The sequence below is a fragment of the Euprymna scolopes genome, chromosome 18 (genome assembly GCF_053919585.1).
Source record: "Euprymna scolopes isolate OS-2025 chromosome 18, ASM5391958v1, whole genome shotgun sequence".
Lineage (NCBI taxonomy): Eukaryota > Metazoa > Mollusca > Cephalopoda > Sepiida > Sepiolidae > Euprymna > Euprymna scolopes.
The window spans coordinates 82,836,918-82,860,445 of NC_136499.1; the positions used below are offsets into that span (position 1 = coordinate 82,836,918).

The 23,528-nt window shown below is 32.6% G+C and overlaps 2 protein-coding genes across 6 annotated transcripts in view; both read right to left on the bottom strand.

The window, feature by feature from the left end:
• LOC145297671 (A disintegrin and metalloproteinase with thrombospondin motifs 3-like) overlaps positions 1-23,528 on the bottom strand; it is a 1,581,225-nt gene that overhangs the window by 753,716 nt on the left and 803,981 nt on the right. For all 5 annotated transcript variants that reach the window (XM_080143852.1, XM_080143853.1, XM_080143851.1 and 2 more), the window contains exon 8: positions 19,585-19,685. In XM_080143852.1, the coding sequence (XP_079999978.1) occupies positions 19,585-19,685 (101 nt within the window). The remainder of the gene's footprint in view (positions 1-19,584; positions 19,686-23,528) is intronic.
• LOC145297670 (uncharacterized) overlaps positions 1-23,528 on the bottom strand; it is a 247,201-nt gene that overhangs the window by 76,451 nt on the left and 147,222 nt on the right. The window lies entirely within an intron of this gene.

Consider the following 23,528-nt stretch of genomic DNA (forward strand, 5'->3'; position numbering starts at 1 on the left):
TTTATTATTATCTGTATATGTTTTTTTTTTTACAAATGAAGTAAATTAATCTAATAACGGACAATATCTTATTGGGAGAAAAATATAAATCATCGACTTGAAAATCAATTAAAAATAAAAAACATACGAGAAAAAATATCTACTCTTGTTATATATACACCCAACTCCCAATATATGCAGACATTACACAGGGGTATACCGTCATTTAAAACATTTGAAAATTCTCTAATCGAATATTTAGACATTTTTCAAGAATCGAGATCGATACTTGTATCGGAATCGAGAATTTAGGACAGGATCGGTAATTTTTATCGTACAATTAATTAAATTAATCAAAGATCGAATAATTAAAACTTGAAAGTTTAAAATTAAATTTTTCTAGACCTTCAGGAAATCTAAATAGATATAAAATATAGATATATCATTAAGATTAATTTATGATAGTTTGAAACTATAAATATTATAGTATTCTAGAAAACAATGCTAAAATGAATATAAATTTACTGAGATAAAGTGTTTTAGTAGAAGAGTAAGTATGTAAAAAAACAAACAAATAAAAAAAATGGACGAAGTGCCTTGTCACGTAAGAGATCTTTACCCCCATCCTCGGATGATGAGTAATTCCAAAGACACTGAAAGTGCAGCGTCAAGTAATGTTGAATTGTGTGTGCTCAGTCTATGATGGCGTTAATCAGTTGAACGACAGTAACAATAACGAAGATTGAACCACCTCAAGAAGCAACTGAATCAGTTGTACCACTTCTCTGAAGGAACCACAGACGAAGGAAGGGCTACTTCATGTGTGATGATAAGAAGAGGGGTGAAGTGTAATGGACAGAGCAAATATCCTCAATGTAAACGACAAAAACAAGCTCGTGCTGTGCATGAAAGCTTGAAAGAGACATTTGCATAGCATCCAGTTAAACCGATAGAAAGTGAGAATGAAGAGCGATAAGAACGACGATTTATTGTTAGAAGATTGTTTCAGAGGTTTTGCTTTTTTGCGTTGCTTTCCTTAAAAAAACTTGTACAAATTTCTTAAAAAGAAACCTTTTCAAATTGTATGCATTTTGGGGAAATAAAAACATGGAGAAAATTGAACAAAAGAAAAATTAATATGGAAGTCTTTACATTAAAAACGAAAATAAAAATATGAACAAAATTGAATAAAGTATAAAAATATATTAAAAGTTAAAATTAATGAAATCATGCAACTTGATCAGAAAACAAACTTTACGAAAGAGCAGTTTACAATTTAGCCAATTTGATGGATCTGTAATAAAAGCTTTAATGTACTTTCAAGGTTCATTGAAGTTAGAAAATAGAATTGAAGTAATACTTATAATTTTTAGATTGTGTAAAAGGAGTCATGGACTTCTTGTAAACGATTTACCTAATATAAATTGTAAACGATTTACCTAATATAAATTGTAAACGATTTACCTAATATAAATTGTAAACGATTTACCTAATATAAATTGTAAACGATTTACCTAATATAAATTGTAAACGATTTACCTAATATAAATTGTAAACGATTTACCTAATATAAATTGTAAACGATTTACCTAATATAAATTGTAAACGATTTACCTAATATAAATTCTTGTAAACGATTTACCTAATATAAATTCTTGTAAACGATTTACCTAATATAAATTCTTGTAAACGATTTACCTAATATAAATTGTAAACGATTTACCTAATATAAATTGTAAACTATTTACCTAATATAAATTGTAAACGATTTACCTAATATAAATTCTTGTAAACGATTTACCTAATATAAATTGTAAACGATTTACCTAATATAAATTGTAAACGATTTACCTAATATAAATTGTAAACGATTTACCTAATATAAATTGTAAACGATTTACCTAATATAAATTGTAAACGATTTACCTAATATAAATTGTAAACGATTTACCTAATATAAATTCTTGTAAACGATTTACCTAATATAAATTGTAAACGATCTACCTAATATAAATTGTAAACGATTTACCTAATATAAATTGTAAACGATTTACCTAATATAAATTGTAAACGATTTACCTAATATAAATTGTAAACGATTTACCTAATATAAATTGTAAACGATTTACCTAATATAAATTGTAAACGATTTACCTAATATAAATTGTAAACGATTTACCTAATATAAATTGTAAACGATTTACCTAATATAAATTGTAAACGATTTACCTAATATAAATTCTTGTAAACGATTTACCTAATATAAATTGTAAACGATTTACCTAATATAAATTCTTGTAAACGATTTACCTAATATAAATTCTTGTAAACGATTTACCTAATATAAATTGTAAACGATTTACCTAATATAAATTCTTGTAAACGATTTACCTAATATAAATTCTTGTAAACGATTTACCTAATATAAATTCTTGTAAACGATTTACCTAATATAAATTGTAAACGATTTACCTAATATAAATTGTAAACGATTTACCTAATATAAATTGTAAACGATTTACCTAATATAAATTCTTGTAAACGATTTACCTAATATAAATTGTAAACGATTTACCTAATATAAATTGTAAACGATTTACCTAATATAAATTGTAAACGATTTACCTAATACAAATTCTTGTAAACGATTTACCTAATATAAATTCTTGTAAACGATTTACCTAATATAGATTGTAAACGATTTACCTAATATAAATTGTAAACTATTTACCTAATATAAATTGTAAACGATTTACCTAATATAAATTGTAAACGATTTACCTAATATAAATTGTAAACGATTTACCTAATATAAATTGTAAACGATTTACCTAATATAAATTTTTGTAAACGATTTACCTAATATAAATTTTTGTAAACGATTTACCTAATATAAATTCTTGTAAACGATTTACCTAATATAAATTGTAAACGATTTACCTAATATAAATTGTAAACGATTTACCTAATATAAATTGTAAACGATTTACCTAATATAAATTGTAAACGATTTACCTAATATAAATTGTAAACGATTTACCTAATATAAATTCTTGTAAACGATTTACCTAATATAAATTGTAAACGATTTACCTAATATAAATTGTAAACGATTTACCTAATATAAATTGTAAACGATTTACCTAATATAAATTGTAAACGATTTACCTAATATAAATTGTAAACGATTTACCTAATATAAATTGTAAACGATCTACCTAATATAAATTGTAAATGATTTACCTAATATAAATTGTAAACGATTTACCTAATATAAATTCTTGTAAACGATTTACCTAATATAAATTGTAAACGATTTACCTAATATAAATTCTTGTAAACGATTTACCTAATATAAATTGTAAACGATTTACCTAATATAAATTGTAAACGATTTACCTAATATAAATTGTAAACGATTTACCTAATATAAATTGTAAACGATTTACCTAATATAAATTGTAAACGATTTACCTAATATAAATTGTAAACGATTTACCTAATATAAATTCTTCACCCCAAAAATAAAATAAAAAGAGAAAAATAGAAGAAACTGGAAAATTTATAAAGCGTCTTTAAAATTAACGCGTGTTTAAAATTAACGCGTGTTTAAAATTAAAGCGTGTTTAAAATTAAAGCGTGTTTAAAATTAAAGCGTGTTTAAAATTAACGCGTGTTTAAAATTAACGCGTGTTTAAAATTAAAACGTGTTTAAAATTAAAAGAAAATTTTACCCCCTATTATTGTGACACACGAAATCACATACATTTGTTCATATTAGTTGCAGCAAAATTACGAAAATTAATAGAATAATAACTTTTTAACATATCCCACCTAAAGGGTAGCAAGTGGGCATCATCGATTGTAAATTTGAGAAAGTAAAAAACAGAGATATAAATATCTGGAGATTATAAAAGAAGGGTAAATGATACAGTTTTCTTGGATTCATGTCCTATAGCTGAAGTTTCATTAATGAACTGCCAGGAATGAGTGTGTTTACAAAAGTAGATTTGAAAATGATATATTAACAAATACTAATGTTTATTTATTGCTTCCCTTTTTTTACATTTTTTTTTACTTATTCAAATGATATATACTATGATATAAACGATGAACCAAGTTCAAATTTGCTATTAAATTCAGAGTGTAACCTAGAAATAAATTAAGCTTCTTTTATTCGAAGATTACCAATGTTTCTCTTTGTGATTAAGAAACTTTGATTATTCTGTCAATGTTGTTGCAAGTGTAAAGGTGCTTAAAAGTGATAATGCTTGTGTGCGTATGTTCGTTAATCTTGGTGTATAGAGGTATTATACTACCGATGTAAATTTATTGCAAGTGGTATATGTATCTGTAACTATATATGCTGTGACAAATGTCTGATATTCATCCAGAGTGGACGGTGTTGGTTTAGCTTTGCATTTTGTCTAACTAGTTGCTCTCTTAGTGATGTTCCTGAAGTAGCAAGCTGCATATTAAAGTCCCCCATCCAAATGGCTTGCAGACTATTGTCACGATTTGATCATTGAGGCAAGGCAGTTTTAAGAAGCAGGTCCTGAATAGAAAAATTGTAATCAGTTATAAAGATTCTTAATGTGCCTAATAGTGGCGTTGAGGTATCCATTCAATTCCACCATTTAATAGAACTACTTCATGAAGACATTTTTGTCTGCTTTTACTGCACTTGTCTCGGAAGCAGACTATTTCACTCACTGCCTAGGAACTTAGAAGGCTAGAAAGATTTTCTGCTGGAAGCCTTCCTGTCGAATTTGATTATTAACAATCTCACATCAGAAATTAAGAAATATTAAGGTTAAACTCTAAAATAATAGGGATCCAGAGACATCGATATGCCTGATCATGAACCATATAATGCTTCTGTTAAAAAATACTGTGAAAATATTAGATTCCTCATGTGCAAATGTTAGGACCAAAATGTTATCAACACACTTAGGAATATGGCTGAGTAGCAGGTGTTAAAAGCTTGGCATTCTTATCTATCCATGTATGTAATGGTGAGTAATTCTGAAAGACTGGGCATTCCTGTGACGTTTGTATGTCGTTTGAAAGTCAAGTAGGTATCGTCAACTATTATTTATAGGAGTTTGTGAATGTTGTTGGACATGAGACCAAATCAGTATAAGTCGTTAGAAAAGATGCAATCAAATAATTAAATCAACTGCTGGATATGTAGGTAATGCTATTTAAAGAGCAGTCAAAGTTTAAGGGATATGGCTTGTTTTAGTTGTTGTGGTTGTATCATGTGTAAATGGTGGATGACTTGATCTAAACTTTTGACATGTTCCAGCAAGGTAGATAATAAGGATTTAAGTAATTGGGAGAGAAGCCATAAGATTTTATATAGGGCTGCTTCAATACTGGATAAGCCTAGTCTGTGTGGCTATGCTGGTTTTATGTGTCTTGTTAGAAAGTAAAGTATAGCTCTATTTTTATTTATTCAAGAGGTTCCTTCTTCTACACATGTCAGTCTGGGCAGAGTTAATGTGGCTTTGGATTTGCAGAGAAGAAATGTTTGTGAGCGATATGTAGAGTGTGTCATTACATATTAAGAGCGATGTTGTCATAAGTATCACGTAGGATGACACAGAAGGTAGGAAGACAATGTTATTTCCCTTGTATTGGGATAATATTTTAGAGTGATCACACTTGTTGCTGTTGTTCGATATTGGCAGGGAAAACACAGATGATAATTTGGGTAAACGAACGTATATCTATGACTGAATTTATATAAAGAGAAGGTTTTTATTTTAAAGGTTCTTAAGTGTGAGATGTTGTGAACATTTAATGTTAGGCATCTTGTTGTTCACAATTTATGATAGAAAATATGTTATATTCTAACCTTGACAATCGAATAGCTAATTCGTGGTTGGTAAGATGGTGGTTGTAGTGAGTGGTCAGGTTGAAATATGGAGAATTTATCAAGGTTGTTAATTTTGAATAGCGATTTGAAATTGAAACCTGCTCTACAAAATTATGCTTTAATGTTGATCAAGATGTTGTTGACATTTTAAGTGGTAATGAACTTAAGTAGTCTAATACCGGTTTATGACTAAAATAAATAAATAAATAAATAAATAATATATACGTCCAAAAATATGGGTGATCTTTCTAGGGGAACATAACTTCCCCGATCTCCAAGAAAGGGGATGCTAATACCAAATTTAATTATCATTAAACAATCAACAACAAAAGTATCAATATAACTTTAAAGCAAGAAAAAATAGCACATAAGTTCGACTGGAGCTTGTGGCGTAATGGTATATATACTCACTCATAGTATCTATGGTTCGAGGTTCAAGCCCTAGAACAGTCAAGCTATGCTGATGAGTTGTAGTACAGCCAAAAACATGTATATAAGTAACCGATATATATATATATATATATATATATATATATATATATATATATATATATATATATATATATAGATCTTTTTTATCTATAGTTATGTCTCGGAAGTAGAGTGAAAAGCACATCTTATTTTTCTTTTATTAATATTATTTTTTTCCTTGTACACATTTTTGTGAATTATTCCATGGATTTCTGCCTTTGGATTATTATGGACCATCTGTTTCCAATTACGGGATTTCCTTGGATTTTACTTGTACAAATGGAAATTCTTTTAACTTTCTTGAAGTTTTACATTTGGATTTCACCGTCACTGAATTATTTATCTTCCACCAGACTATCCATTCATGTGTAATCACCTTTTTCTTTACCATATTCCTTCTGCTTAACTTATTTTATTTTCAAGTAAGATCTTTGATTTACTTGTTGTTTCATCAAATACTTCTGCATGCAAAATCCGATCCCGCATTTTGCTAATTCCTACCCTCTGATGAGAAGGAGAGTATTTCTTCGAAACTCCGCGGATTAAGGACTATCCATTTATCTAGTGTTTCCTTTTCAGATTAAATATGTTTTAAACTCATTTCAAAGTGTTTTTAACATATTTTATTAACTGTTTGTTCATATTATAAGCTCTATTTCCTATTTGGTTTTATCGAGCTTTTATATCTGGCTGAGATAATTTTATAAATATTATTTTTTTAATATTTATAATTTACTTTAATTTTACCATCTTGGATCATTTTGGTAAATTCAATTGCAATTTTCATTATATATATATATATATATATATATATATATACATACATATGAGTATTTTATATATATATATATATATATATATATATATATATATATATATACGATTATGATTATATATATATACATACATATGAGTATTTTATATATATATATACGATTATGATTATATATATATATACATACATATGAGTATTTTATATATATATATATATACGATTATGATTATATATATATATATATATATATATAATAAGCATATATATATGCTTATGTTATGTGCACACACAAACACATGCACACACACACACATCAACAACAGCAGTCCGTCGTATTTCGATGATGTGACGTAAATGTGAGACCACCCAATCGCTCTCTTAAAAATCCTACAACAAGTGACATATATGTAGGTCGACTCAGCGCGTGGAGGTACTGGCTTCAGCTTGCAGTTTCTTGTCCATCCACAAGTCATTTACTTTCCTAATGGCATATATTGCACTAGTCACCACCTTCTTCCAAGACACACGATCTTCGTCCTTTTCTCGCCAGTTACCATATTCAATTCATGCTTTTTAGATGTCTCTTGAATATATCTTTGTAGTATAGTTATAGTGCTCCAGCTTTCCTTGAACCTTTTTCAGTTCTTCATAAAAATTAGCTTTTAGTAGTCAGCTGCTCTCCATGAATATGAAATACTACATCCACCTTAACTGACACGTGGTGATCAGTTTTTAAACATTGCCATTCCTCCCTTTTCAAGGACTTGGAAATTTGATATATGGTCTTTCCAAGAGATGTTAATCGACGGAGATGTATCTTGTATCTTTTCAAGTCTTTTTATTTGGTGTTTGTAGAGGGTTCATGTTTTCGAGTCAGACAAAAGTGTTGGAATTACAATCACTCTTGCTTTTCAGATGGATTCCATTCTGGTTCCACAAATGGCTTCTCAGTTTCCCGAATGCTAAAGCTGCAGAGTGAATTCTTTTTGACATTTCTACATTTATAGTTCCATTGTTGGAGAACTGCCTAAGTTGGTGAATAGGTAAATTTCTCAAGGATTCAACTTTATGTCATGTGTTTCTTAGATTAGAATGTCTATTTTCTCGATGTTGATCATTAGTATGAATCGTTTTAATGCTTCAAGTCAGTAGAATTTGCATTATCAAAAGTCACGAGCGCTGAATCGTCTGCAAAGAAAAGCTCTTCTATCTATATGTTTCTGTGTTTCTTTCGGTGTGTCTTACTCTTTGCCTTCAGGCGGCTGAGGTTGAAAAGGTCTCTGTCGCTTCTGGTTCAAACAAAGATCACCAAGTTCTTCGGATATGCTTGCCAGAACTGCAGCAAAGAAAATAGTGAATTAAGTCGGCACAAGAACACATCCTTATTTTATGCCGTGTCTGACACTGAATGGTTTGAAACATCCATCGCCATAACAGATGTTGGCAGTCATGTCATCGTGGAAGCTGTGTGGCACTCTGATGAAGATTGATAGGCAACCGTTTTAATGATTCAATATTTTCCAGAGCATTTCTCTGTAATCCTTTTCAAAAACATTGCTGCAAATGTGACTATAAGAGGTTAATATTATTCAGTAAATTTATCTTATAGTTGCCACAGTATGAATATCATATATTAAGTAGATCTGCTTGCTCTGAATTCACATTGACTCTCAAGAATAATATTTTTAGCCAGGCGCTATAGTCGAAATTGTAGAATTTTTGCCAATATCTTTACTGCTACCAATAGAAGTGAAATTCCTGCACATTCTACATTCTGCACGATCTCTTTTTCTTTTGTATATCGTCACAATTGGTATCCTTAAAATTCTGGAAGACTTCTGTTGTTGTTGACCACATGTTGCAGAATAGTTGCAATAATTTATTTCTTAATGTTGGTTTCCCATGTTTCAATCAAGATTTCTAGTCATATATCATCTGGTTCTACAGCTTTTCTGCACTTCGTTTTTCTGATGGCCATGTCCAATTCTTCTGAAGTTAGTAGCTCATCCATGTGATTTCTAACAGGTATTTGAAGGATGTTGCCGGCATCTTCTACAACGTTGGTCTCCGTGTTTAGCAGAAAGTTGAAGTGTTTTCTCCATCTTTCCATAATCTTCTCTGCGTAAAGCACACTTTCATCACTTTTACTCTTCATCACTTTTACTCTTCACTGGACTCAAGCACCCTGAGAATCATATTCTTTCAAATGAAACGCTTTGGAATCATTTCGGTCTGCCAGATTCTGGATTTTGCTCGCCTTTTTGGTACACCTGTCATTTTCATAGTTTCTTTTGGATTTCAGATTTTACGCTCTTGTATTTGTTTCTTGTTACTCTAGTACTAGTGTCTTATGAAATAGTGAATTCTTTTTCACTGATAAGTTTCATAATTTCTTTACTGGATTCATCAAACCCATCTGCGTGCTTCCTAGTAGGTTTGCCAAGGACATCTGATGCAATGCCATAGACAGTATTTTTCAAGGTTTTCTACTGTTCTTCGTTAGTACTAGTTGATACTGTTAGGAGATTCTTTAGTGATTACAGTTATAAGCCTGTTCTTCTCACTTTGGTTCTTTAATTTCTTTACGTTTAATTTCCATAGGAAGATTTTTTGGTTTGATGCTACATTTGGCATGGATCATAAAATGATCAGTACAGTCTCATAGCTTTAGTGCTGCGCAAGTTCTTCAGATCAGACCTCCTAGTAATGATCTAGTCTAAAAGACTAAACTGCTTAAATCTTGGATGTTTCTAATTGTATCACTTGTCTGGGATGTTGAAGAACGCGTTTGTGATTGCAACTGATGTTTGGAGTATTTAACTATTCAAGTTGATTTTCTCTCTTCCAAACTTCCTCAATATTTGAGGCTATGATTCATGTTCTTCTCTTACTCTTGCATTGACATTTCCTAGCAGAATGAGTTTGTCAATGGCAGAAGTATCGTGAATGATAGAATAGCTCTTGGCTTTCATTGTCATTGGTCATCGTTAACGCGTATACTGAGATGAGTGTCAGGTATCTTCTTGAACCAATTTGAATGATATCAGATGATTATTCTTTCCTGTTGTAGGTCATTCAAGTCCTTTAACAAGTTGATTCGATATTGTAAATGCAACCCTTGCTTCTCCTCACTCACCATATGGTTTTCCAGACCAATAGAACGTGTGTGCCTTGTAATGTTAGGCAGTGCATCTCTGAATAGAGCTGCCTGATCATCGGAGCAGTTGCCTTGCAATGTTGTCGTTTTTCAGCATGAGCACGACCATCATACCCCAATCGCCTGTGTGCAGAGATCATGCTGCAGTTTCTAGTTTATCAAACTTGATGGTGCACTTTTATTCCATCGTCACCTGTTTTTCCAACTTGCTTCTTAGCAATTGTAGAGCAGACAGCTTGCCAGGACCCTCTTCATTGGAAGCAAAGTGCAAGAATGAATAAAGACAATGTGCACACATGTAGTCAATTACGTTCGATGGTTAAAGTGAACCCGGATCAGACTCCACACCACCCTTTGTTATTCACACAAGCACTGCGGTGCTGACTCTACACATATTAGAATGTCAATCCATTATTTGCATCAGTTACCAAGAGAAGAGAGGCTTATGACTGCTATATCTTACCCAAAGGTTACCTGGTACAGCAGCGATTAAGGGGTAACACTGATATTCTCATACCAGGGCCTTGTTGCCGAATGTAGTTTAGGGTCACACATCTGAAGATAATTTTACTTCCACAAAAAACAAATAAAATAATTCGTTAACTTGGCTGGCTGCATTTTATTTATGCAATAAATAAATAAATAAATAATAATTTGATATTCAATTAAAAGAAACCGTATCAAATATATCGTCTCTAAATTGAATATATTTCTATGTGGGTTTGGATGTTTTAAGTTTTTTTAATGTTTTAAATCTATGACTTTTATTATGATCACTTTCATTTAGACAAGAATTTTCCATTATTTAATTCCTTCCCAAACAATTCTAACACTTTTTATTAACTCTCCTCATGGTAGATTTTTTTCAGCACATGGTCGCTAATTCCCCCCCCCCCCCTGCTCGTAAACCTCCTCGGAATCTGCTTATTGCACCCCACTCCACTAACTAAATTGAATGGGTTAAAAAAGGGGGGGGGGGGTAGTCTCTTTAGAATCATGTTGATAAATTCTACTTTTTCTTGGTGTGGGCGATTGCATTTAAACAGCCTAAAAATATACACACAAAAAACAGATTATGAATATATTTAACATAAATTAACCACACTGATCGGTTAGCAGCAAATAGTAATCGATTGGAGTTTTCAATTTTGACAAGGTAAGGCTTTTTTAAATTAAAATTTTAAATACAGGTGGGTTTCTTTAGTAATTCAGTAATTTTCAGATCGGATCGTGCCAAAATAATAATGTTATCATTTAGAGAGTGATTCATAACATGTGAAGGTGGGCTTTGTTAACTCACCTAATATTTAATAAACATCTAATATTTAATAAATACATAATATTTAATAAACACCTAATATTTAAAAAACACCTAATATTTAATAAATAAAAAATATCGTAAAAATTACATTTAACTTTCTTTTTTCTATTGTTGAGAGAAATTTTATTTTGTGTGTGATCGGATATTAGTGGGCTAATTTAGTTGATGATATTTTTAGCAGAGTAGGGTATGTTTTTAAAACCATCTAATGCGAGTTTATTCCTGTTACCCCTTAAAAAATAATATTATTCTTTTTTAGGGCGATTACATTTTCGTATTCTTATCTGTTTAGTACTTCTGCAGTTTACGAATCATGTCATTTTTTTAGATAAGATTTTTCAAGTTAAATTCAATTTTTACCATATCTTTTGTTTATTAAATTGTTATGTGAAAAGACAGAAAAGTTAAGAAAGCTCCTATTCTTTCATATTAAAAATGCGTTTCTAAATAATAAAGGTATTTTTTCTGAACGGTCTATAGCAAATGTTTTAAGTGTTCGCCCCCCCCCATGTTTGTTTGAAACAGAAAACAAATTGAAATAATTTCTACATAGTTTTCAATGTTTTAAAGCTATGCGTTTATTATCATTTAGCTAAACTCGAATATTTTCCATTAACCATAGCCCCCCCCCCCCAAAAAAAAAAAACTATTAATAATGTCTATTACTATCCTCTTCATCATAGTCGATATTTTTAGGAGATAGTCGCCCTCTGCATCCGTTTATTAGCCAGCCTACAACTAAATCAGATAAGTAAACAACAAATGTGAGCAAATGTGACAATAACTTTAAATACAACTTTCTTATTGACATGTACATGCGAAATAATGTTTTTAACTCCCTTTTCCCATTTATATTTGAAACAGAAAACAACAACACCACCAACAACAACAAAGTAAACTAATTTGGAGTAATTTCTATGTAATTTTCAATGTTTTAAGTAGTTTCTTACTGTTTTGTATCTATGCATTTGTTATCATTTCCATTTAGTCAAACATCATTTGAGCTTAGCCACCCACCCCGTAAAAGTCCCAACATGTTTATTACCCCACTTCCATCAGGCTTGATATTTTATTTCACGTAGTAGTCAGAAATTCCACTCTTCCTGCACACAAAATTTTCATCAATCTGTTGTGAATATGGATTATCTTCCTTGATAATTCAAGAATCAATTAAAGAATGGAACATTTTATGCGATCATAAAAAAAAAAAACAGAATCCGCTTGTCGAGTAGACAAGTAGTCGAATTCTTAATTGAATAATAAAGACTGCCAGACGGAAACTTATCGTCCTGTTTTCATTACAATTTATTCAATTAAAGAATGGAATATTTTATGCGGCCGGAACGATTTACAACAGATTCAGCGATTCAGCTAACAAATACTGGAAACATTGGCGGAAGACCTTTGCAAATTTTATCGAGGTTCTACATTCAGAAAGACCGGGACTTCCCATCAATAAACGTGTGCTCCTAGCCAACTACCTGTCTCACACAGTCAATGAAATTATCTCGGATTGCATAACCTATGAAGAAGCAATCGATGTACTGGACCCATACATATAACCCAAAAATGAGATATTTTCTAAACACCTACTTGCAACTCACCGACAAGAAGTAGGCGAAACACTGGACCATTTCCTTAAGATTGCAACTTCTGCCGAATGAAGGCATTAGAAGCCCAAGAGCAACACATTTTGGATGCTTCATTAATGACTTATGTAATGCTCAAGTAAGACAACGTCTTCTTGAAAACAAGACCCTTACAGTTAGAACAGCTTACGAGCAAGCCTATAGCATCGAATGTGCTATACAGTAATCTAGTTCTTCCCCGCTAAACGCATCTGTTCCTACCGTCCCCCCTCATGACGATAGTCCGACAAAATTTCAAGAACTGCCACTTCAAAAAAGGACATCTGCTATTTTTGTAGCTTATCTACGAGTTTCATACCCTGCCAGAAATACTCGTTGTTATAAATGTGGAAAACTTTGTCAATTTTCAAAAGTATTCAAATCTTCTAAAATTCGTTATAAAGTCACTCGGCAAAATACATCTGCAACTTTAGTCGCCACTCCAGACTGCCTTTCAAAACTATTGTAAAATTAAAAATTAACGGGAGATCTGCGAATGCCTTGCTCGATACTGGCAGCTCAGAAAATTTTATTAAAGAAAAAAAAAGCAACGAATTGTATTTCGTCCCCATACCCAGAAAAGTAAAAATGGCAAACACATCATTGTCTGCACAAGTAAGTGGTTATTGTTTAGTGAACTTACTATTTAATGACGTCTCCTATAAAACCACTAAATTATCCATAATGAAAAACCTTTGTTGCAAAATAATACTGGGACACGATTATTTGCAGTAACACTCACAGATTGAAATTCCGTTTGGCGGTTATTGAACCCGCATTAAAAATTTGTGAATTGGCGATAGTAAAAATCTAGTACTCGTCAGTTTTCAAAAATCTAACTGAAAACTGCAAATCCATAGCAGTGAAAAGCAGACGTTTTGTCTAATAATAATAAAAAATTATTGACTCTGAGATAAAACAAGTAGAGACGTTTCCTTTGTCTCGTCAAGTCGTACAGGCATTCGAGGGACTGAAAAAGATATTGCGAAATCAGTAATTACAACAATAGACCAGAATATCCCTCTGGTTATTGAAACGGATTCACCAGACTGTGATATTGCTGCTTCTTTGAGACAAGCCTGTAGCCTTTTTTTTTTCAAGGACTCTCTCATGTGCTGAATGATGACACCCTGCAATTGAAAAGGAAGTCTACGCCATAGTCCAGGCATTAAGAAAATAGTGGCACTACCTGATCGGACGCCACTTTAAACTGACCAAAAATCAGTTGATTTCATGTTTAAGACTACAAGCAAAATAAAAAAATGAGAAAATAGAGAGGTGGAGAATTGAACTATTTTGTTTCTCTTTTTATGTCAGCTACCAACCCGGCAGAGAGAACTTAACAGCTGTCAAGAGTATGTTGTAAGGGCTTCAAGCGAGGACAAACTTCGAAGGCTACATAACAATCTCTGTCACCCGTGCATTACCAGTGTCAGAAATTTCGTGAAAACTATTGAATAATTCCACCCGCCATCTTTCGAAGCTTATAACTCCTCGAAAAATGTCATTCAAGCCCTAATTTTTTTTCAATTAAAGGAGCAAGGACCAAGGTTTCATAAAAAAAAAAACACAAAAACAAACAACGTGGATTAAAAAAAAAGAAGTTTTAAACATCGGACTTTACAGGTAAATTTCTAAAAAACACTACTTTTTTTGTTTTTAAATTTGAATATATTATTTATTGATCTTTTATCTTCAATTTGTGATATATAAAACTTTGGTACATAAATTAATTATTTACTTTTTAATAGACATTTGAAAATGGGGGGGGGGCGTGAATTAAAAAAAAGACGTTTGTCTAAAATATTATATTCGGTTTATTGGAAAGAGCATAAAATTTCACATTGACCCTGAAAATATCGTAAAAATAGAATCAATAGAAAAATTTTGATAGATTTTTAAAGTTTAAAAATTGAAAAATACTGAACTCGTAACATTCAATTAATTTCATTACTATTTTTTAAAAAATATTTCTATTACTTTTTATACAACTTTAATAGTTTATTTTGGAAGTATAATCCATAAAGAAAATAAACAACCCACCTTTAAAAGAGAAATTACGAGTTTTTTTTATATTTTATTTGCAGTTTCGTGTTAGGGGTGTCAAAAATTCCTACAAAAATTCTGATACACCTACCCGTGCATTACTCTAATGATTCATGCTGTGAGGCATAGAAAATCGCTTTTCTTGGTGAAGGAGTTAAAAAGAATTACAAATTCTTGCTGAACGTATGCTGAAATAAAGCCTCGGTTTTATAAACCAAAAATCAGCGTTTTAATAAAAGCAACACAATCGTTCGAAAGACTAAATCTTGATTTTAAAGGACCACTATCAAGCAAAACAAGGGACCTCTCTCTCTCTTTCTATATATATATATATATATATATATATATATATATATATATATATATATATATATATATATATATAAACTGTTGTTGATGAATATTCACGGTTTCCTTTTGCCTTCCCTTGTTCAGACATATCGGCTACTGCAATTACGTATACAATGCCTCTGTTTTATTATTCACTGTCTTTGTAGCCCCTGCCTATATACATTCGGACCGAGGGCTTCTTTTGTGTCAAATTAGCTTCGACCATTTCTACAGGAATGAAGAGTAGCCATAAGCCGGATAACTCCCAACATGAGGAAAGCATAACGGCCAGTGCGAAAGACAAAGAAGGATTATTTAGAAGATAGTTCAAAAGGATTATTTAGAAGATAGTTCAAAAGGATTATTTAGAAGATAGTTCAAAAGGATTATTTAGAAGATAGTTCAAAAGGATTATTTAGAAGATAGTTCAAAAGGATTATTTAGAAGATAGTTCGAAGGATTATTTAGAAGATAGTTCGAAGGATTATTTAGAAGATAGTTCGAAGGATTATTTAGAAGATAGTTCGAAGGATTATTTAGAAGATAGTTCGAAGGATTATTTAGAAGATAGTTCGAAGGATTATTTAGAAGATAGTTCGAAGGATTATTTAGAAGATAGTTCGAAGGATTATTTAGAAGATAGTTCGAAGGATTATTTAGAAGATAGTTCGAAGGATTATTTAGAAGATAGTTCGAAGGATTATTTAGAAGATAGTTCGAAGGATTATTTAGAAGATAGTTCGAAGGATTATTTAGAAGATAGTTCGAAGGATTATTTAGAAGATAGTTCGAAGGATTATTTAGAAGATAGTTCGAAGGATTATTTAGAAGATAGTTCGAAGGATTATTTAGAAGATAGTTCGAAGGATTATTTAGAAGATAGTTCGAAGGATTATTTAGAAGATAGTTCGAAGGATTATTTAGAAGATAGTTCGAAGGATTATTTAGAAGATAGTTCGAAGGATTATTTAGAAGATAGTTCGAAGGATTATTTAGAAGATAGTTCGAAGGATTATTTAGAAGATAGTTCGAAGGATTATTTAGAAGATAGTTCGAAGGATTATTTAGAAGATAGTTCGAAGGATTATTTAGAAGATAGTTCGAAGGATTATTTAGAAGATAGTTCGAAGGATTATTTAGAAGATAGTTCGAAGGATTATTTAGAAGATAGTTCGAAGGATTATTTAGAAGATAGTTCGAAGGATTATTTAGAAGATAGTTCGAAGGATTATTTAGAAGATAGTTCGAAGGATTATTTAGAAGATAGTTCGAAGGATTATTTAGAAGATAGTTCGAAGGATTATTTAGAAGATAGTTCGAAGGATTATTTAGAAGATAGTTCGAAGGATTATTTAGAAGATAGTTCGAAGGATTATTTAGAAGATAGTTCGAAGGATTATTTAGAAGATAGTTCGAAGGATTATTTAGAAGATAGTTCGAAGGATTATTTAGAAGATAGTTCGAAGGATTATTTAGAAGATAGTTCGAAGGATTATTTAGAAGATAGTTCGAAGGATTATTTAGAAGATAGTTCGAAGGATTATTTAGAAGATAGTTCGAAGGATTATTTAGAAGATAGTTCGAAGGATTATTTAGAAGATAGTTCGAAGGATTATTTAGAAGATAGTTCGAAGGATTATTTAGAAGATAGTTCGAAGGATTATTTAGAAGATAGTTCGAAGGATTATTTAGAAGATAGTTCGAAGGATTATTTAGAAGATAGTTCGAAGGATTATTTAGAAGATAGTTCGAAGGATTATTTAGAAGATAGTTCGAAGGATTATTTAGAAGATAGTTCGAAGGATTATTTAGAAGATAGTTCGAAGGATTATTTAGAAGATAGTTCGAAGGATTATTTAGAAGATAGTTCGAAGGATTATTTAGAAGATAGTTCGAAGGATTATTTAGAAGATAGTTCGAAGGATTATTTAGAAGATAGTTCGAAGGATTATTTAGAAGATAGTTCGAAGGATTATTTAGAAGATAGTTCGAAGGATTATTTAGAAGATAGTTCGAAGGATTATTTAGAAGATAGTTCGAAGGATTATTTAGAAGATAGTTCGAAGGATTATTTAGAAGATAGTTCGAAGGATTATTTAGAAGATAGTTCGAAGGATTATTTAGAAGATAGTTCGAAGGATTATTTAGAAGATAGTTCGAAGGATTATTTAGAAGATAGTTCGAAGGATTATTTAGAAGATAGTTCGAAGGATTATTTAGAAGATAGTTCGAAGGATTATTTAGAAGATAGTTCGAAGGATTATTTAGAAGATAGTTCGAAGGATTATTTAGAAGATAGTTCGAAGGATTATTTAGAAGATAGTTCGAAGGATTATTTAGAAGATAGTTCGAAGGATTATTTAGAAGATAGTTCGAAGGATTATTTAGAAGATAGTTCGAAGGATTATTTAGAAGATAGTTCGAAGGATTATTTAGAAGATAGTTCGAAGGATTATTTAGAAGATAGTTCGAAGGATTATTTAGAAGATAGTTCAAAAGGATTATTTAGAAGATGGTTCAATTGGCTGCATCGAATAACGGATGCTCGATTGATAAGCATCAGGATCGTTGGGATGCAGTCATGACGGCTAAATACCATTGGAATCTGAAGAGAAACCTCTCTGTTGCTTAGCATTCCAAGAGTTTGAGGAAAAAGAAGTTCAAGCCCTGAAGTTTGAACAATTATGAAGCAACATGTAATTTATGTGTACTTACCTTAATCAATGTCCACCATTCAGTTAAAGTAATCGATATTTCTATCAGATAATCAATATATGTTGTTGGCAAGACACTTTTTTCTCTTAAAAACATGTTTAAGATGACATATGGTGACAAAAATATGGTTGATAATGCCACAAAAATGCAATTGATTTTATCACAAGATCTATTTTTTATCCAAATTAACTTAGCACAAAAACGTGACCTGATGTAGAGAAACGGGTGTCATGTCCTGATTCAGCGGTGCAAAAATACCCTGAATCAGTTGTAGAAATTTAGACAACATTCTAAAAATAATTTAGAAAATTGCAGTGATCGTTTTTCAATACTTATCAGACATATTTCGACACAAAACCTACGTAAGAATGCTTCCAGACACATCAAGTATCTTCATCAAATTAAAAACAATCGGCTCAGCCGTTTCTTGAGTTTATAAGGAACGAACACTGCCCTCACACAAAGTTCCTTTTATAATTGATATATATATATATATATATATATATATTATTTTTAAAATATAATTATCTACACTGGCACGTCTACGACTCATCAGAGTGGCTGAAACACGTTTCAGTGGATAATTATATTTTAAAAATAATATATATATACTGCTCCCCATGTGGGGGTACGAAGTTGGGGTTAAAGGGAAAATTATTCCCAACTCGCATTTAGGAAAAATGCATTTTCGTAAATAATTGAATTCGTTCAAAACATACCGCTAAAATCAAAACAAACAACATCTCTCTCTCTCTCTCTATATATATATATACTTATTTTTAATATTTTTAAGTACAATAATGTTATATTCCCAATATTCAGCATTATTTTATTGTATTAGTAACTTTTGCATAATACGATTTTAAAAATATTAATAAAATATTATTTTTAATTTCTTATATATGTACATAAATCAAACATTGTTAAATAATAGAAACTTCTTATTGCTTATACCTTTTTGTTTTTAAGTTTTTCAATGATCTTTTTGTGTCAAAATAAAAAATAATGTATGTAACCGTGACCGTTTTTGATTCTTTGTCGAATCATCTTACCATAACTAATTGAACAAAAAGAGAATTTAAATAAATAAATATATATATATATATATATATATATATATATATATATATATGTATATAATATATATATATGTGTGTGTGTGTGTGTGTGTGTGTGTTTGTGCGTGTGTGGCTCCATGTTACTCACTATCCAACTATTTCCTATATAGCTCTTGACGTAAAAGAAGATAAACAAACATTTCACTATCATTTCTTTTCTTACCCTGTGATCATATAGATAATGTCATACGGTAATAGTTGTACTGTGTTTTTACACAACGGTCCCAGGATCGAACCCAACCGGTTAGTCACATGTAACCAATCCTGGAAATACAAAAGTAAATGGTTTTGTATTAACAAATAATTATGACAAACCACTAGGGTTTCCATGCTGCCCACTACAAATATCATCATATTAAAACATCGTTTTGCAAATTTTGCCTGTGTAAACACATGTGTAGAGAATGGGGATGACCAATGAGAAAAAAGTGGAACACCGGTCGTCATGGGGTGTTATAAATTTAGTGCTAGTCTTGGACTCGGTAGACTTTTTAAGTCCACTTTACATGGCGCTACAAACAGGATTTATTTCTAAAAAAATTATTTCTTACTGAAATTTGAATAATAATGGCGTCAGGACAATGCTATGACGAACATTACTTGCAACTTGTTCATCAGTTGATAAAGTTACAGAAAGAAAACGAGCTTTGCACTGGCAGGGGAAATGTGTCGAACCGGCTACACACTAAAAAAAAAACCCGGACAGATCTGTGATCTAGGATGGTTACACTGACAGGGACTGGGCATTATTCATTGACACATGGATCTGGTACAAACAAATGTGCGGTTTACCTGACCCTGTGGTAATATGCAATGAGTTAAGAACCGCCTGCTCAAACAAGGTAAACAGACTTTTGTTCGAACTAGTAGGGCCCGAAGCTCTCAATATAGCCATAGAAGAACAGCTCTCGTATGACATATACGATACGTTGTAGTGAAAGGTCTACATCAAGAGGTGCATAGACATAGTTCCACAATACAAGATAGCAAGAAGGCAAGGGTCCCACACAGTTTTTAGCAAAGTTTCAGAATATGCTTTCTGGCTCACAGTGGACTATATCACCCATTGCGGCAGAAATGGAATCATCTTTGATCCCGATACGTTTCAATTTGCAGGTGATGTCGAATTTGCCGGCTTTTTAATAACGGCTAATGGCATAAAGCCAACTAAAAAAATGACTGAAGCCATTCTCAACTTTCCGACGCGGATATTTTCTTTTTCAAAACCACTACCAATGCTCAACAGAATTAAGACCTAACTGTGCTAAAGAGCACTGGAAAATGATTTTTCCAGTTTATGAAGGATACAAAATCTCACTACTTCCCATAAAGGGAGAAGCTCTGGCATTGATACATGAATTGAAGTCTTGTTGGATGTTTGTTTTAGGGTGCCTAGATTTATTGGTTACAGTAGACTATCAGCCACTGATAAAACTATTCTGATCAGATCCTGGAAAACATAAAGAACCTTCACTTGTTTTCTTTTAAAGAACAGTCGTTACTGTGCAGGTTCTCGATTAAGCATATTCCTGGAAAACTTAATGTTGCACTGGATCGATACCTGACACTGTCGAGACACAGCAAATTAAAGATCACCAACGCTACTCAGTAGATCGCGGGAGCCATGCAAGCATCAATCACAGCCGTCTACACACCTGACCCCAAATTTCAAGCTATAACCTGGGATAGAATTGTTGCAGCTGCAAGCACTGACAAGGAATGCCAAACGTTAGCGAGTTGTTGAGACCATGAGTAATAGATAATACTAGATATGGTTTGATGGAAAGAGCAGGATCACACTACACAATTGTCGTTTCCTCCGGAAGATCCAAATTATCATGGATATGCCGGATTATTTGTTCATACAACCACTCCCTCAACCACCTCCCCAAAGGCATATTCCCGTATGACATACATGAGAGGATGGACGTGGAAAAGAGGATGAGAATGTAGTGATAGCAGACAACACATCTGATGCAGATATGGAGGCGGATAACCAAAACCCGATCAGGCACAAACCAACGAATCTGATCCCACGATGCAGCATAAGAGTAACACGATCACTGAAACCATAATCCCCACAACTACACAGAACTTTCCCAACAAATGACCACAAAACATCGGCGTACAGTCATAAAGGTGAGGTGGGGGATGACCGATGAGACAGGTCGTAAAAACGTGGAACACTGGTCGTCAGACTCGGCAGATTTTTCAAGTTCACTTTACAACGTGTGTACATAAATTTTACTTGGAAATAAATTTGTTTACTTTATCATAAATGCATCCAAATTCAGGGGAGATATGACGAATCATGAAAGTTAAATAAAACATATATTGTTCAAAGTAAGACAACGCCAGCGAATGACAGTGCCTTCATAAGTAAAGGTTCGAATCCTATATGAATAATTTTTTTCTCTTTGTAAATTTTTTGGAGAGAGACGGTAAGAGGGAGAGACAGGGGAGGGAGGCTTCTTCAGTCTTGGATCTGGTGACTCAAACAATTTACCGGTTTGCAAACCTAAACTGCTTAAGGAGTAGATAGGCTCTATCTATCGCCCGGCTTCCATACTCCTTCTTTACCTATTAGTTAGGCGCAGAGACACTATCTCAGTGATTCAACAGAAACACCCAGCGGTAGATCTTGTTTCTTGGCTAGGGCAACGAATGCCGTTTTCTCCATTCCCGGCAAACCCCACCCCTAAAATTGGACATTTGGGAGTGCTTGAGAACAATATATGCCTGAGCAATTAGATTGGGTTGACCTTCTTCTAATGGGTTGAGGGTACCGGATTGACAGTTCCTGGCTGCTGTTCCCGATTGGTAGTATAGGAGCCCTAACTCTTTGGTAGCGCTTAGAGCGGCTGCTCCATTAACAGTTGAATAATATCGGGTTGTTTGTAGTGCCATGTCGCGCATGGAAAGGGACCCTGCACTCATCCCCGGTGGGCTTTCCTGAGGCCACAATCCTAATTGGAGAAAGGTCAGCTGATGGTCTACTTGTGATGCATGTCTGATGCTCTGCATAACCTCTTGTTAAGCTCCCCCATACCTAAACCGAAACTCTTTAAAAAAATATGACGACAGTACAATCTAAAAATAAGTTTAAACCAGGCTTAGGGACAAGCAAATTCAACTTGCCTCCTCCCTTGAGGCTTGCATTCACAAATATCCATGGGCTTAGAACTAATTTAGCTGATGTTGAAGCATTTCTCCTAACAAATACCCCGGATATCTTAGCACTAAGTGAGACTAACCTACACTCCTCCATCCCCTCTAACTACTTTAACATGCCTGGATATTTCCCACTTTGCCGTAAGGACTCTGACAGACACATGCACGGACTTGGAGTTTACATTCGTAATACCCTTCCCTTGACTAGAGAAACAAACCTAGAAACGGATGATCAAGCCTTTATGTGCTTTAGACTAAACATGCAACATAACATTAGATACTGTTATTTTCTCTACCGCTCTCCCTCGACCCAGGACTGCAACATAATAAACAAAGTCTCTGACAGCATAGACACGGCACTCTCCCTCAACACTAGCGCACAAGTACATCACAAAAACTGGCTTGGATTCTTTACTTACACAGATGCAGCGAGCAGCACAACTCATAGCTTCACTATATCTCACTCCCTATCACAAATTGTTACTTTTCCAACCCGTTTCCCTGACCCGGAAGAACAACACGCATCACTTATAGATTTGTTTTTGATCACAATTCCCGATGATTGCATAACGAAGGCCGACAGCCCACTCGGGAACGCTGATCATGCAGTGATAATGGTTGAAATCGCCCTACACTCTAGTGCCAAAACTGAAGAGCCAGTGCTCAAAACAACGAGATATTATAAAAAGGCTGACTGGGAAGCCATCAGGGAACTAATCAGAGATGCCTCATGGGGAAATATTTTTTCTCTACCTGCTGAACAGTGTGCAAACGAAACCACTGACTGGTTCAAAACTGCAATCGAAGCGCATGTTCCCATGCAGAAATTTTATAGTAAGCCCCACTCTCCCCAATGGTTTACTTCGACTTGCGCAACTGCCATTGTTCAAAAGCAGCATGCATACCGCAGATTTAACCGACATAAGTCCAGTTCAA